Source organism: Typopeltis vanoorti, chromosome 24, assembly GCF_054136105.1.
Source record: "Typopeltis vanoorti isolate ZY-2024b chromosome 24, IOZ_Tvanoo_1.0, whole genome shotgun sequence".
Taxonomy (NCBI): Eukaryota; Metazoa; Arthropoda; class Arachnida; order Uropygi; family Thelyphonidae; genus Typopeltis; species Typopeltis vanoorti.
Window position 1 is genome coordinate 3460025 of NC_143572.1, and position 17896 is coordinate 3477920.

The 17896-nt window shown below is 35.0% G+C and overlaps 1 protein-coding gene across 1 annotated transcript; it reads left to right on the top strand.

Annotated features, from left to right (window-relative positions):
• The first annotated feature begins 769 nt into the window (after window positions 1-769).
• On the top strand, window positions 770-17595 carry LOC150092891 (uncharacterized). Its single transcript, XM_090413917.1, has 5 exons — window positions 770-993; window positions 5588-5671; window positions 13246-13863; window positions 15655-15707; window positions 17376-17595. The coding sequence occupies exons 1-5, from the start codon at window positions 828-830 to the stop codon at window positions 17448-17450; spliced, it is 996 nt and encodes a 331-aa protein (XP_090270043.1). The 5' UTR covers window positions 770-827; the 3' UTR covers window positions 17451-17595.
• The last annotated feature ends 301 nt before the right edge of the window (window positions 17596-17896 follow it).

Below are 17896 nucleotides of genomic sequence, written 5' to 3' on the forward strand. Positions count from 1 at the left end.
AAACGAATCCTGATAGCACATACGACCCTTAAATAAGGATATTGTCGGCATCTCCATTACCTCTCAATGATACCAAGAGTGATCTCGCTTCTACTCGTGTTATTCACATAAATTTCAATTGTATTACCTCTTTTTATAAGTTTTTGATCGTAAGCGCTTTCCCATTAAATATTAAGAACGTTTTAATATTATTAAATATATATATATGTGATCAGCTCTCGTAATACGTCTGAATATCGCAGCTGTGTAAGCTAAAACTAATCAAGAGCTGAGTTATGAATTAGGTCACATAAACTAAGTGAGAGAAACTCGCTCTCTCTCTCTCACACACACACACTAGAATGCAATTATCGTGTCGAAGCTCAGATGTAGCAGATAACTAAATTAAAAAGACACGAGGTTAATATAATTATAATGCTCGTATTGACTATCTATAGCTCTTTACCTTGAGAAGAAATACAATAGAAAGACCAGATAAAATATATTTATATTGCAGTTTCGTGTTTTATACCAATTTTAAAGTTATAAACGCTGATAAATGAAAAACAGAAAATACTAATTTTGAACCATCGAACTTCTTTCATTTATTCAGCCTTTCTCAGAAATGTAATACAAAAAGTGTAGAATAACAAACCAGATCGAAGGCCATACGTTTATACATAAGTGATCCAAGTACATTAGGTAATCTTAAACATCATGGCCGAGTTGGGTATAACGTGTTGACGTGAATGTGTTGTCATGATCTGATAAGGCAATACACTTAAGTCTCGTTGCATGCTACTCTTCAGGAGAGTGCGAATACATCATATTGTAGACTGTAGGTAAAGATGAACCGCTTCCTTAAGACCCAAATTGTTCTAAGCTGTGTTCTGCTGTTGATAGCAGATATTGCGAACGCATCTGCAGAACCATCATTACTGAAACATGTTTTATTGAACAGACAAAAGAGAACTAGTCAACCTCATCCACAGGGGATGATCAATAATGTGCCTGGTGAGTATTTCATCCGTTTGATTTATTTTTATGTCTTATAGTCTGTGATTTTTATGATTAACTGTGATTAATCTAAATTTTTATATGACGTAAAATTATACGCACAGAGCACAGATTTCCGAATTGAATAAATCGACATAAATGCCCTATCATATATTCCCATACCAGTATCACATGTTTCCAATTTATTTTTTAAAAAATTCTTTTGACTATCCTAACACTGAAATTTCACGTAAATTAGTAAACAAGCTATTCCATGAAAGGAGTCTACACTTCCTCCTTCGAATATTAAGAATTGGGCAACCTCATACAGTCCTCAGAATTCTCTTTTAACTTTTTTTCGGAAGTTAAAAAGCCTGAATGACAATATTGAGATCACTGTAATCGGATTTTCCAATACTTTAACTTCCGCCCATATATTCACCACGTTATACTTTTCTCCTTAGTCTATGCTGCATCTGCTGTGAGGATTACATCAATTTAAAACAACAAAAAAATCTTTATATCCTTATTCTCTTAGTAGAAGTGTTTCCAAGGAGACAACAAACTTTGTAGCATTATAAACTGAACTCTTTACCGATAATTAAAAATTTAATCATTTTCCCGGTAATTTCTAGCTTGCCTCATCGGTTAAGCAAATGAATGGGAAATGAGTTAATTTTGCATAGCAAGTAATAAACAGTTAATAATTCCTATCAATTTAGATAATTAGATGAGCATTATGTAAACTGCGAATTATTATGTAATTACTAATTGCCTGTATACTTATTAATTAATGGCAAATGGAATTGGTATTTAAGAAATCATTTCTGCCGCTGTTAGATTCAAAGTGAATGAAAAGTGCGGTACGAAAAATTAGAATTAGCCGCGATGGACGAATTTGCATTCCCACAACCAGTAAATTACCATAATGCAAAAAGAATTATGTACTTCGAAATGTAGCTACTGCATTGTTCATAAGACTGCTATTTTGTAATAATTCTCTAATTATTCCAGAGTAGTTTATACATTGAAGTAATTCTGATACATTAACAACGCATCTTAACTGCGCATTACATTTTAACAAGGGAGGTCAGAGTACGCCATATTCTATGATTGTCAAAGTGGAGAAAAGTAATAACTAATTATTGGGTGTGCATCTATTCGCCTAACGTTTTACGTACACAAAACAGCGACATGCCACTGGGGAGGAAAATGATCTGAGTCAAACATTTGATATTCAAGTTTTATTGATAATTTATCTTAAAAATTAACTTTCGCTATGGTGTATTAAAACAATTTCAGTGATCTCTTTACACGAATTTCATAATACAAACATACTTATACGTAGTTCATTTTTCTATCCTAGTTTTACTACGAAGTTATTCTTATACAGTACATTAAATTAGTAATTATGGATTGTGCACATCCTAACCAGTCTCTTTCGCATAACTGGACTTCGTGTAAAGTGGCAAATCGACGATCTATTCTGAACCAAAAGGAAGTTCAGTTAAACATCCAAATTAACTTAACTATATCGTTGTTAGTATCAGTTTAATAATTATTCCAGTTCAAGAAAAAAAAAACGCTGTAGACAAACAGGCTAGACGTCCCTATAAGTTGCATTTGAAAGCCCTAGCTTGAGATGAAACGATGAGCTTTGTTAAGTTGTTTGGAATTGCGAGTGAAGCTTCCCTGAGGCCAGTGTATTACGTCTAAATAAATTACAATACCGGAATTAACTCACGTAAAATATTTATTAGTTTAATTTTAGCCTGAGTATCACAGGCATCTAAGGTTGAACAATAACTGACAATTCCAAAAGGCACCACCTAAGTAACTAATGCAAGATAACTAAAAAAAGGTCATTAAATTATCTAACTTATTAAAAAATTACATAAAATAAAAATAAATAAATAAATAAATAATTAAACAATATATATATATATATATATATATATATATATATATATATATATATATATATATATATACACAATTAAAAAGTTAGGAAAGATTAGTTGATTTAAAAAGTACTTCCTACAAAGGGGATAAACAAAGACTATCGGATCTGTTTAAGTTAGGAGAGTGAAGTAAAGTTTCCCATGCTTCTTTATAAATCCGTTCCATGAGAAACCGACTTTTGTGAAGAACTCTTGTCTTGTTCCAATGAACTCTATGTCTAGTGTTGATGGCATGTTCCGCAAGACCAGACTGTTTAGGTTCAAGGTATTGAATATAAGACTTGTGTTCTTCTAGCCGAATAAAAGCAGATCTTCCTGTTTGTCCGAAATAAGGTAACCCACAAGAGTAAAGAATCTGGTACATACCTGGATAATTGAGATGTGGAAGCTAAGCCTATTTCAAAGTACTCTTATGCGCAACGATCTTATGTACAGCAATCGTTGGTAACCTTAACTGTGTCCTTGGATTCTTCCTTGCATATTTAGTATACTTTTTCAATACACTTTATAATATTAATGCTATTTTAGCAGGGTCTTTTCATATTGTAGGAATTTGAAGCCATGCTTTTAATCCGTGGTAACAGGATGGTAATTAATTTATGACATTGTACTAAGAAAATATAAAAATGTCCATGGTCTACTCCATCCAGGAAAGATCTACGGCTATTGATGGACTAATTCATTGTGGTGACTTAGTATTGTCCAAATTTTAAAGGTTTCGACTTACAGTCTTCGAACACCAGCCTAACCATTGAAGTTAATGAAGATGATATATCGCTGGCGGTGAAGCACGGACGAATACCTATCCTACGCAATGAAGTTCAGGTGAACAGTGCGTTGAACCAAGCATGGATTCAAGTGATCTTCTTTTATATAATTCCCAGTGGGGTCTCGTGGCTTGAAATCGTCGGGGTGCTGCAACTTTCGAAATATACAATGAATATGTAGAGTGTATACGCATATTTCCATTAAAGGAATGGATTACAGTGTAATCCATTCCTTTAATTGAAATTAAAGGAATGGATTTACAATTAAATCCTGTAATTGTAATGTCCAAATATTTAAAGAGACGCAGTAAACACAATAAGCACTACGAACACTACTACTGGCACAAACTGCATATAAACAACAGTGGAACTGCGCGACTGACAGTGCCGCATTACGCTAATAGCTCGCATCTCACCATGATGACGTGCATATGCTTGCGCGCATAGCAATATGACACTGCGGTAAAGACAGTGCTGCTAGCTTCCTTCACCCTCCTAAGTGCTACAAGATGGATTTTTATTATTTTTTATACAAAATAAGGGAATTGTATAGGATTGTTCATGATGCAATTAAATATTACAAGCAAATATAAATAAATTAATAACTATATTTATATACTGAGAAAAATTGGAGGTGCTGCAGTTCCGCAGTGCCTATGCACGAGCCGCCCCTAATAATTCCGATGCACAAAATATTGGAAACCTATAGTACATTGGTATGGTGGTTAGGGTAAGTGTTTGACATAATTGACATCTCTTGACATAATTCCCGAAACACTGCTCGAAGAATCAAACATGGAAAATTTTCAAGATACTTAAAAATCTCTTCAAAAGAGTTCAATAAGCAGGGGAGCTGATCGCAGATCGAGATGAAATTCATCTCTCCACCTAAAGATTAACGAAATATCCATGCCCATGGTGGGATTCGAATCCACTGCTTGTTGTTGAGGGGGTGGCATGTTACCAGTCGGCCAAGTGGATCGGCAAGCAAGATATGATTATTAATTAGGAAAAGTAAATTTTAATATTGATGTTTTTTAGATTTAAACCAAGTTAAAACTGTCCTAAAAAAGGCTAATAAAGAGTTTTAATTTCAAAAAGTATGGAAATAATCCGATTCATTTATCTGTCATTTATTATCATAAGAATTTAATCTGGGGTTTCCTTTTTAATATAATATCATTTTGCCACTAAAAACAATTCGATTTAAAGAAAACTGAAATAATTGAATGAATTTTAGCTGAAATCTGAAGCACAACATTTCATTAAATTCCATTCGACACCAAAAAAAAAAGTAAAAAATAATAATTTTTATCAGTGCGAATCATCTTAATTAATTCTGGAATTAAAAGTGGTTCGATTTAAGTAAATATTAAACTATCAACGAGAAGGTGAATCGTAATGTCATACTACGTATCTAGGTGGCAAACGTAGTAACAGACAAAATGAAATGCATTTCGTTACTGACGCATTTTCCAAAGCTCATTTGCCTTCACATATCAAAACGCATTTGGTCTATCATTAAAATAATTACGTTGGAAAACATTAAACGCTTCACGATAAATTTAAAAACACAGCAGCTTGCATAGTTGATGCTTATACGCATGCGCCACAATAACGAAAGGCTTGATAGAAACTAAAAATAAAATACAAAAGTTAAGGGAGGAGACTACCCAAAACACTGACTACGGCATTTTTACGTTAACTTCGTTGGTTCAAATTCTTATCGGTACCTAAATAAAAACGGAATAACAACTGATGTTATTTATTATTTATATATACCGAATATCCTCGTAAAATTTATATAGAAGTGTGAAAAAAGGCTAAAATATATAAACGAAGAAACGATAGCCAAACTGAATTCGAATAATGTGATTTTCACAGATTTCTACCAGTTATGGAACAGACTGAAGAAGATGGAAGGTGAACTACTTCAGGCTTACTTTACATTTCTAGGAAAAGAAAGAGGTAAGGATGTTTTAAATCTTTTAGACAGAAAAATCCATTATATTTCACCTTTTCAGTCTGTAATAATAGTTCATAATCACTTATTATAGTGATTATAATTATAGTGATTATAGTGATTATAATGTTCATTGACATTCTATGCAATGTCAATACTTCGAGGTCAGTTACTGCTGTTCATTCTGCTGCAGAGTTCAGTTTTGTAGCTCCTTGGTGATGACTTTTATCGCCCATCACTACTTTTACGAATTAAGAGTGAACTATGCTGAGTATAATATTTGATTCTACTCGTGTTTTCATATGATTCCAAGTAATAAGATAAGTAAGCTGCTCTGTACTCTTCATCTTATTGTTATTGTTTTATTTGCGAATCATTTGGTCAGATTATCAAGAAAGTGAACATCGACTAAGATTCAATCATCGAAAATTGCATTTAAAGAATTCTGCCTTTATTATGGACCCAGTTTCTTCCTCACAAACGACGCATTTAGCATTATTTAATATATTCTTCTGTTAATATTTTACTTTTATTATTTGTGACTATATTTTTGGAATGACTTATTTTATGTAATTAATATTAAGAAGAGAACCATTCTTCCAATAGCTTATGTTGCTAGGAATTTGTGAAGGATCCATTGATTTTTTAGCTTCGGTATCCTCATGCAGCTGATTTAAATATTGTACATTGTGTAATGTTGATGAGCTTCCAGGTTAGTGGGAAAAATTTCTCCATCGCCATGAATTCAATTCTCTGTGAATCTGCCAATAGTTTCCAGGTGAATGGCGGTCTAAATGGGTCCAAGGTCTATATCCAAGAAATCAAATGGAACTGCAAAGTAAATCTTCTTTTCTATTATCTATATGAGTATTTTTGAAGAATTCAGTTAGTTCAACGATGGGAACTTGAACGACTGTGAAAGCTTTATAGTCATTAGTTAGAAATACTTAGCCATTCTAAAAGAAACTCCTGTTCTTTGGGAGAGTAGTAAATAATTAAAATGAATGTTTGCTTTGATTTCTTCTAATTGACACAGCTTAATTCTCAACATAATCCTTGACGCAGCTTACTTCCTCTGTGTATGCACTTTTATGATGCTCAGGTAGTTTCGCGTAGTTTATGGATCCGTAATCATTATAAATTAAACGTCTAGTTCATGGAGCACTTATTCGCCTCTCTCTCTCTCTCTCTCTCTCTCTCTCTCTTTCTCTCTCTCTCGACTTCATCATCCGAACACAGAATTATGTCATTCTCAAATGTTCCCGAATGTGCTGTGTCCTGCATGATGGGTGGCTCAAGACAATCAAACTAATGCAGTGATGACCTCTGCAGATATAATGGTGTAAAATTCACGCGGTTCTGTTGTAAGAAACGTTGCTGCATTTTGGTTGGACCCTCCTATCATATCCTTTGGTTTAATTTTTGCAGCGTTCCAGTGTAATGCTCAAAGCAAATGGTGGCTCCAGTAGGTATCAATTCTTTATGCACTACTGGAGCCATCATTTACTATGAGTGGAGACACTAGTTTTCCAGTAGGACGTACGATCTTGAACTTGGTGGTTTACCTTTATGACATTCATTTGCACAATAATGACAACCATGACGTCATGAAGATCCATGGACAGTCATGATGGGCCGTGACCGACCAAGTGTCCTAGTCTTTCCTAACCTTAATTACGATAAAATGGTTGATCAACTGAATATATTTTGTCTGTAAATCGCGGGTATTCTCATAGCCAATTTGTCTGAAGGATGAAAAACCTATTTTCTGATAAAATCAAACATCATTCCACTTCCGTATGAGGCCAATTAACTCATCTTCAATGGAAAATAATTTATTTCTAAGTTAGAAAACATAAGGACATAAATTTTTAAAAAACACTAAAGTTTTTCCTCGGTAAGCTTCCGCATCCGTTGTTAATTTAGGATCTTGTGGTTTCCATTGGTGAGCGCCGTATATGACGTTTTAGTCTCGTTAGTCCGGCTTGCTGTGGATGATCAGGTTTGTGAACTCTTATGATGTCCTAAATGACCTACACAATGACCTATTCATCAATATGTAATTTAGTAGAATACTTTTAGAAGATCACTATCTTTTGATATTAGAACTACTTGATAGTTCTAATATCAAATGTTGCCCGGATGAAACCGAAGTAATTTCACTCGAGGTTTTAACACTGGAAATAACATAACACGAAATTTTGAAAATTAAAAAAGGCTAGAGGTCTTCTTAGCACGAAATAATTAATTATATCACCAAAATTTATTTTTTAAGGTTTGACGGTTTCAACAAATCTTTTCACATTAACAGATGGCATATATAAAAGTCAAGAGATCATCATATTTAAATAAAGTAACCATGCGTTTGGTATTTAAACTGCTCAGACGGAGTGCGTGAATAACTGCTTCTCATCCTTCGTTACTTCACTGAATGTGATCGCATTCCTGTAGATCTCAGAATATTTTATAAGATCTACATTAGTATATGCTCACTCTGCTTCGATATGCATTTTTAAAACGAAATTTGGTAACATTCACAGAGCGCAGAACATAGTCAAACGTGCGGAAGCTGTAAAATCTAACGAATAAACTAAGAACCGTACAAAACTTGATTAAAATGAAACGTAGAAATGAGAATGTCTGAAATGGAAAGATGAATAATTGATGACTGAATTGCTGTATTTACAGTTGAAATGAAAACAGATCTAAGAAATGGGACAGGACAGAGTTTACCGTGAGCGAATCAGAGAAAAAAAGCTGTGACAGATTTCGAAAGCAAAATAGTAACAGATGGTGCAACACGCATCTTAGATATAAGCTCAGACATAACAACAATCAATACGCACTTCTCAATGGTAAAATAAGATGAGAAGAAGAAGAAAAAGAAAATGATTTATTAAGAGCTTAGTGGAGCCAGAACATCAAATTTGTCAATGGTAATGGGAATGCCAAAAAGGATGAAATGAGAGGTGACAATGACATTATACGCATCAGTTTTTCTGCAAGAGGGGAAATATATATTTCCTCGCTGAAGAGCATCCACACGCATCTATAAAAATTCTTCTCACCTAGAGAAAAAGACAGATAGACAGAGAGAGGATATGTGAATAGGGAAATGTAATTGCAATAATGATAATGACCTGAACATTGCAACATTCAAAGGTAGGATGTAAAACACCAAAGCAGAGTAGTGAATAAAATATTGTAATATAAGAAATGACAGGAGATGTATAAAAAATTTATATGGTAAAATCTATTAAAGATTTTACGCATAACGCGGTACTGTACAATGAAAAGTATCCATACAAACTGCTTCCATCTGCGAAGCCAAAGCTAGTCAGAAGTCGGATCGAGAATGCAGATAAAAAACGTACTATGCGAGTGCCACTTCGAATTAAAGGAATTGAACAACTTAAATCAGCTGTTGGTAATATTTCGAAAATAAAAAAATGGAAAGTAATAAGATCAAAAGAAACAATACAGCAAAGAGAAGAAAGTTGGGGATAAGATCTGGTTACATCATCTCCTTTTTCTTTTCTTTTCTTTTTCTTTCTTTTTTTTCTTTTTTTTCTTTTTTTTTTTTTTTTTGAGAACGACGAAGCCATGGATTCGCATGCTCAGAATAATGACGTAAACACTTCTAACAATATGTTAGAAACTGCACAGCACAACCGTATAACGCAGTGTTTCTCAAACTTTCGACTACAGAACACTTCACAAATCCTGAAATTCGCGGAACACGTTGGTCATTTTGTAATGTATAAATTAATAATTAATTGGCAATTTAGCTGGTTATTTTTATTATTAATCAATAATTGATCATTAATTCTTGATTAATAATTAATTGACATCGATTAAACCATCATTAAATTAATTTGTGCTGACAAATTAATTGAAAAATGACAAATTCCAGAACTTCTCGCGGAACACCTATTCACCTTCCGCGGAACACCAGTGTTCCGTGGAACACCGGTTGAGAACCACTGGTGTAACGTATAACGCTGCAAAGCATAATCTATCACTAACCGACGAGAAAATTCAGTTACTTTTCTGGGTCTGTCGCATGCTTGATTTGGAGAATGGCCAAAAAACATCGGTCATAGTGGGTGCAACATAATGTCCATGTCATACTGTGAAATTTTCTTATCAAATACTCCAAAATACCGGATAGCGGAACTCATTTTGTGAATTTAGATTTATGCTCTGGGGACAGAGGATAAAACTATATACTTTCAAGAAGGTTTCCAATAACCATACTTCCCGAAATTATAATTTATTTGTTTATTGTTTTATTTTGTATTTATCGATTTATTTACTCATTTATTGACTGATATGTATTTATACATGTCAATTTTTCTGACTTTCTCGAATTTAACCAATCAGTAATTTTTACTCATTAGTTAAATAATAAATAAATATTTTCTCATGGACATGCACATGACTGTAGATGGCGTTTTATATAAATTTGATATGATCTATTGAATTAATTGTTCAATGTAACTATGCTTTGGAATGAGTTTCAGCAAGAGTTCTGATACTAATATTTTATTAAAATTCAAAGAATACAATTTCGAATTAAATTTACATCGTATTCACCTTATGTCTTTGTAATCAGTTTTAGTCAGGATATATCCTGCCAAATTTCAATAACACCTATCTGAAAGATTGGGCTCACCGAAATATGCAGATATGATGAACTTTCTTGCCTGTGTCTTTATGTGATCTCTAAATAACGTAATACCCAATCATACAATTATATTCGTTTTCAGAGTAGCGCAGCTTTTCCATGAACATTATTGTAGTAATTTATAAGAATAGTAAAATTGATATTTAAGTATTCATTCATTTTTATTTTTAATTTACACGCACAAAAATTAATAATATAATAAAAATTATATTGCTTTAATTTTAGATTTTTATACTAAATATTGTTAATTTAATTTATATGTTTTCGTAATATTACTTTTTCGTTTTTTTTTTAATTTGTCATTTGTGAAATTAGGTCGGACTAGGAGATCCGGAGAATCACAATTTTAACTAATGCATTATACCACTGCATTTGCATAATCAAATATATGGTTGTTATTAAATAATGAAATTAACATTAGCTTGCCACTGAAATCAAGCTTCTTTAATTAATTTCTAGTTCAAATGCAACGCAGTTTTATTGAATTCAATCACTATCATTCAATATCATTCAATCACTCTCTCTCTCTCTCTCTCTCTCTCTCTCTCTCTCTCTCCCTTAAGCAAAACAAGTACTTATCCACAGAAAGATTCAGCGATGACCTATCGCATCTTTAATCTTCCATATATGGAAGTGTATCAACAGCCAAAATCTAAAGTTCATTCGCGTATGGGGAAACATAATTTCTAAGAAACACTTGCAAGTTCGTTATCGATAGCCGCTATTATATAAATAACTCTACGAAAAGGCAACTCTGCTTACACTCGGTATTTAAGCCTAATCACAGTACATTTTAAAATTGTTCTGTATGAAGATAAACTGAAAATGACGAAAGAGAAATGGACTAGACTAAAAGAGTAGCACTATTCTTTCAGTCCGTATCCTTTAAATAATCGGGATGGCTGGTGTTCACTTTTTCACCACTGCGGCAGTTCAGTATACTGCCTGCCACTTGCTGGGCGAATGCAGTTGAGTACACTATTCCCGAAATATGCCGAGTTCGCGGGGGTAGGGGGGGGGGACAAAATGAGAAATCAGTTTTGTCCCTCTGGAAAAAGTTCTGCTGAATACAGTAATCGTGCCGAAGTTTCTCATCATGTGATCTCACGTCACAGAATTTTTTATGATACTACTCAAGTAACTAAGAAAAAAAAAAGTAACTTATTGTCTATGTTTTTCTCTTCTGAAAATCGCAATTGTAATTCCATCTTTTTTAGATCACATTCATCGTATATTGTCCGAAAATAGTTGCAACATGTTGAAATATTCCCGATGTGTGCGGTGTTATGTGTGGTGATGCAGTTGCCTCTTTCTACCACCATATCTGAAAATTCTGTATTCTATGTCTGTATTCTCTGCAATGCATTCCAGCTGCGTTGAATGCCGCTTGCTAGAACAGGTGGTCTAATTCTTCTTCTTCTCATCTTGAAATAAGTTGCATTAGATTTGAAAGTCCTGAAAGTTTTGTTTTATCGGGATGGGGGTAGTGGCGATGGAAGTGGCTGAAGTGACGTGAAGTTATTTCCCTATTTTTAGGATTTTTTGTAGACTGTGGTACTACCATATCATTGCAGTCTTGCTTAACAGAAGGAAAAACAGAAGATTTTTCTGTTTCTACTTTGAGGTTATTTCATGATGCAGTTGATTACAACACGGATGAACGAAGTTCCATATGAACATATAATTTGAATATCATCCAATACTTTGTATATATATCAACGGAAATTTTTGATCAAGACATAACCATATTTTACAACGGAATCCTACCTATGTATCCTACCGAGCTGTAAAATTAAACGAGAAAAAACAACCTTATGAAAAAAAAGCCTTAGCGCCTTTTTAAGAAGGTGTTCATGTTTGAAATGTATGCAAATTTAGGATTTATGCAAAGTTCATCGCCCTGTGAAAGACCATACCTTTTGAAGTATCTTCCACAAATTTCTAAATACTACTATTCGCAAGGGTATAAAAGTGTTAATATTGAATTATCCATGAAAAAAATAAGATATTAAATGAGAAGCTTTACAGAAAACTATGGTGTGGACTCCTCTTCTTATTGCCAGCATTTGTAATTTTTATGTCAGCCCACCAAACAAAGGTCGATGAGCCTCTTTTATAATACGTGGGGTAGAATGACATACTGCGTTCCTATACGGATATGAGATGCATTCGAACAAGTAGAGAAAAGCACTCCAAGCCCACTTTCCTAACCACTGAAATAACTTGACATATTATTAATATAAAGTGGAGTTAAAATTACTTTCAGATCCTTTTCAGATATTATTAGAATCCGTGCAGGCACAATTCGGAAGACACATGAAAGTCTTTCATTATACTGAGGTAGGGCATCTAATTTTCTGCCCGTGCATTACAGATACAGCAGGAAGATTTTTTTAAATGATTTTATATGTGTATTTTTTCTTAAAATTATTTTCGTAATCTAATAAAACACGTTTTATAGTACAAGACACTAACGATTCGCTCATCAGATTACGTTTTTGTGGAACACTTCAAAGTTCCAAATTATCGAATACGCAGACACTATGAAAAGTGTCAGAGGCCTCTGATACAATTAGAATCCTCTTCTAAGAGTGACAGATTATATATCTTATCATCAAATTAAATAATTGGAAAGAGCAATTATCTTTATACGTTTTGATAATTATTTAGTGAACGAAAAATGTTTACTAATCTCAACATAAAATATTTCATGAAAAGTGCGTCTGAATCCTCCTTATGACCTGTACATAATGATAACTGAAATCCCGATAATTGAGTATACTCATATGTTTTCTTTTAAGGTGTACGATTGGTTAATTATTTAAGAAGGATTTAATTAATTAATTTATTTATTTATTATTATTTTATTTATTTTTTTTTTTTTTTTTGCAGGATGTTCTTACCCTGAAAGTCATTATTCCGGTTCTCTCAGACAAAATATATCCACGAACCTCCATTCTGAAGAGAGTGCACAACATGTGGATTATGGAGACCGAGTAGTATCAGGACATGAAGTTGGTGTCACACCGCCTTCACATCAGGATGGAGAAAGAGGAAGCCATCGGAGGTCACAGATTTCCCCTACTACTTACCCACGGGGACAGGATCGCTATGATCGTCATACTCCACGAGCCGCTGCAACGCCACTACCACGTTACCGGCAAAATATTTATGATTCTAATCCAGATGAAAGTGAGGAACAACGTCCATTTGATTCAGAACCGGAAAGCATTGGAAGGGCACAACATCCAGATGATCTCAGATCAGAATCTCAAAATACAGTGGCTCCTGAACCGCTTCCAGGAAGGCTTACAACTCCTCCATGGGAAAGAGAACACAGAAGAGAAGATCCGTATCCAACGCATTATCCATTACTACCTCCACCTACAGGTGGAATAGTGGATCCATATTTTAATCCCTATCATCATCGTTCAAGGAACATTGGAGTTGGACCCTTACCTCCTCCTGGACCCCCTTCAGCTTGTGACTGTGAAAAAGTGGGAACTCAAGGTAAGTATTTAGTTTCAAATGCGATCACATTATTGTTATTCAACTTAAAGATGTAATATTCAAGGCTATTCTGCGAAGGCGAATTGTTATTGTATTGATTGATGATTGATTTTTATCTCCATATTCAGAAACAGGTTGGATAAAAGATCACTTCACTTCCATGCTACTGAAATGCCAGATAGCATGAAGCATTACATACGCAATGGAAAATCGATTTTAAATCTAGAAAACAAGTGGTTAGCGCAATTGAAGGAACGCTATTAGGGCTAATAGAGTTATTAGTATCTTGATTATTCAGGATTGTTCTGATGCCTTTCTGGAATAGAAATCTGATCTTCTGTCAGAGAGGAAGTCATCAATCAAGGACGAATCTTTTTGATGCACTATCCAAAAATCTGAGAGCAAAATTCCAAGATCGACCGAATTTGAAATTTGTACAGAGGAGTTAGTAGCTGGCCACATGAAAAGTAATGTCTTGAGTGAAAAAGAATGCAACGTTTTTCGCAGCCAAGGAATGTTTTAGAAGTGTGGTGTGTTGATATCAGAAAAGGCTAATGGTAAGTATCAGGCTGAGAAGAGCAAATCTAGTTTTGACTGTTACGCTGAGCATTATCAGAGGTAAGGAGAGAAGAACTAGGATCTGATTTGCTAGAAAGAAGACCAAATTGTATTTTGGAAGCATTGAAGGTGACTAGGTTGCTATCATTTCCTTTTCTCCAATTAAAGGATCAGCCTGTTTAGGACACTGACGTAAATTAAAATGGGTGAAATGTGATGAGGTAAAAATTCTGGATTAACAGTTGTACAATTAATGTGAAACACATCTCTTGTGCTTGCCCCAAATGTTGCTGTGTTCATAATGCAGTCTTTCACGAAGCATATTGTAGGCTTTAGCATACTATGTACGTCTGTCAGATGAGAATGATGCAAAACATCCTTTATCTTTTCAAAATATCACGTGAATTTTTTGTTTTAAAAAAAGGAGCTGTTTGTTAAAGGTAATGGAACTTGCAGATTCATATATTTGCAATTATCCCATGAAGTTAGTGGAAGAGAGCTTGGGCAAATCGCTCCTATGCTAGGTCTCCTATGGTCGCTATGGTCTCCTATTTATTGACGAGAACTGGAATTTTTCATTAACTGAAATGTAATCGAATCACTCGCTATCCTTATACGATAGCGAGTGATTCAATTGGATAGCGAGTGATTCGATTACATTTCAGTTAATGAAAAATTCCAGTTCTCATCAATAAATAGGAGACCATAAAGCATTCTTTATGTGACAACATTATCATCGGGTTTTTATTGCTGTTCGTGTTTTCAACAACAACTCACTGGCAAAGGCAGACTTTTAGCGCCCTTGCCAAATTCGTAGCTAAGCATATTTTATAACGTGGCGGTTTGAATAACTGGTAAAATATCCTGCCACTGTGCCCTTCCGACATCGGCTTTCTTGGCAACTGTTCTATGCCGGTATTCCTACGCCTCTGCAACGACTGACCCCAACTGAATTGAAGTGTAATCAACATGCTCACAATATGGCATCTTACTACTGTAATCCTTGTAGGCAATAATGGAAAACATATATCTCAATTCATCTATCTTCGAGCTGCCATCTGTTGGTTATTATCCAATAATGAAACTGTTTAGGATTCTGGACATTAGACAATCATCATATACTAAGCTTCACAGATGATTTATTATTATGAAATTGCAGTAAATATCATGTAAATTATCATGATTTAAAGACATGATATATGTTACTGCAATAAGTGTTTATTGATTTTACAGGAGTCCGCGGGGTTCCAGGAATTCCTGGACTGCAAGGTCCAAAAGGCGATTCGGTAAGTTTGATTTTTATTCAAATTATTAAATAAAGTTTAATAAGAATACTAGTTCTTCTAATCAGTTTCTAAAATGGTTTCAGTTAACTTATAAAATAAATTTTGTTGCCTTGTCAATTCTGTTTACTATTTACTTACGAGAATTACTCGCCAGCTTTAGGAAACATTCCAAATACCGAATTTCATTAAAATCGCTTTTATGCTAGAATGGACAACGCGCTAAATGATTCGAAACGCATTTAAAAGTGTGTGCGTGCGCGCGCGGGTGTATTTATTTTCGGATATTATTGAAAACAAATTCTGAAACTCCAAATTTAACTTCTATTTTTTTATCGCTGCATTGAAGAAGTTAATATGAGCATGAACAATTAAAAAGTATGACTAAAATCAATACATTTCATCACTATGACAGATCACCCTAATCAGTTCAAATTTCACAGTCGCTTAGCTCGATTAACCTATAAAATGCTTGAAAAAAAAAAGTCAACGGACACCCACAATGGGCAAGGTGCATCGTGCCATATAACGATTCAAATGTTTGCAGTGGGTATAAATTGGAGCGATATGATGCTCCCAAGTCAGTGCAACTGTGTCCGAGTGAAACGGCTGCGAGAAGGGAACTGACGAAGTTAGAAAGAGACGTTGTGATAGGACGCATGTTGCAGGCCAATCTGTTCGACAAACTGTTGACAAATTGGGCTATCCCAGGTCAACAATCAGCGATGCCATGTTAAGATGAAATGTGATACCCCCACTGATACCATACTGAGTCAACTGCAAGTGCTACCCGCAGCGGACAACCCACCACACTCACAGAACGTAACTGTGGGTGCTACAAAAGATAATACATATGTACAAACTGCCATTCGTAGTCCCACAGGTCGAATTCCGCATATAGACTGGAAAACGAGAATCTGCACACACATGCGCGCGCGCGCGCGTGTGTCACTTTCCAACATGCAGTGTCGTCTTCAGTGCTGGCAAAGAGCGTGTACAGCGGGACATGGAAGCTCGAAAAGTCATGTTATAGAGCGACGAATCAAGATACACCCTCTACCGAGATGGACAGGTGTGGCTGTGGCAGATGCCCGATGAACGTTTCTTACCAGAGTACGTAACCCCAAGAATGAAATTTGGAAGTGGCAGTGTGATGGCATGGTCCTGTTTTTCCTGTTTTGGCCTCTGATCTCTCTTTATGGTACCACGAACATTGAACTCCGAGAGGTATCCGAACATTCTGGATAATGCAATGCTTCCACTTTGTGGCGTTTCTACAGAACTGACACTATTGTCCCCTTCAGCAAGACAGTGCACCGTGTCATAAGGCTGCTGCTCTAACTGCATGGTTTGTGGACATGAACGTCACCATAGACTGTGGGATGAACTGGAGCGTCGAGCGAGGTCAAGGGATGTCTACCTCACAACTGTCCAGGACCTCATCACATGCCTACAGGAAGAATGGTCCAAAATTCCTATTGACAGCTATCGTACGCTTGTAAAAGTATGCCCTGTAAGATTGCTACAGGCATCGCAGCAGAAGGAGGTTCTACATCTTAAGTTGGGTGCTATGGCTGTTTGTTCCCGACACTATGGGGTCCATTGACTTCTTTCCAAGCAGTGTATATCACCATTCTCATTAACTATTAATGAAATATGTTGTATTTACAGGGTCTGACAGTAAGAGACGTAGAAGATATTATTCGTCGGCAAGGACCTGATTTATGCAGACGCTATTGTTATTAATTTGAATCCGTCTTACAGGATGGATGCAAGAGTCGCTCAGCAAAGCAAAGTTTTCGTTTGTTGTTTGCGAAGTAAGCTGTAACATGTCACAGATTTCAATGTGTATAAAATTTTATGATATCAATAAAATAGTATGTGAACTTCAGTTTGACATCCTTTTTTTTTTTCAAGTGCTGATACGTTGGTACTCAAAGTAATAAATCCAGAGAAAACAAACCACAATCAACGTCTTCCAATTCTCAGAAAACAGATTACACATTCTTCTTCTTCTTCATGTAGCTTCCTCAGTGAGAGGGTGCAGCATCATGTCCTTTCAGTTCTCTCTGTTGGTGGCTTTCCTTTTTGTTTCTGCATAGCCATGTGATCCTGTCCATGATCTTATATCTTCAAGCCATGCCCTTCATTTTTTGCCTCTTAATCTTTATTTCATTTTTCCTTCTAAAACT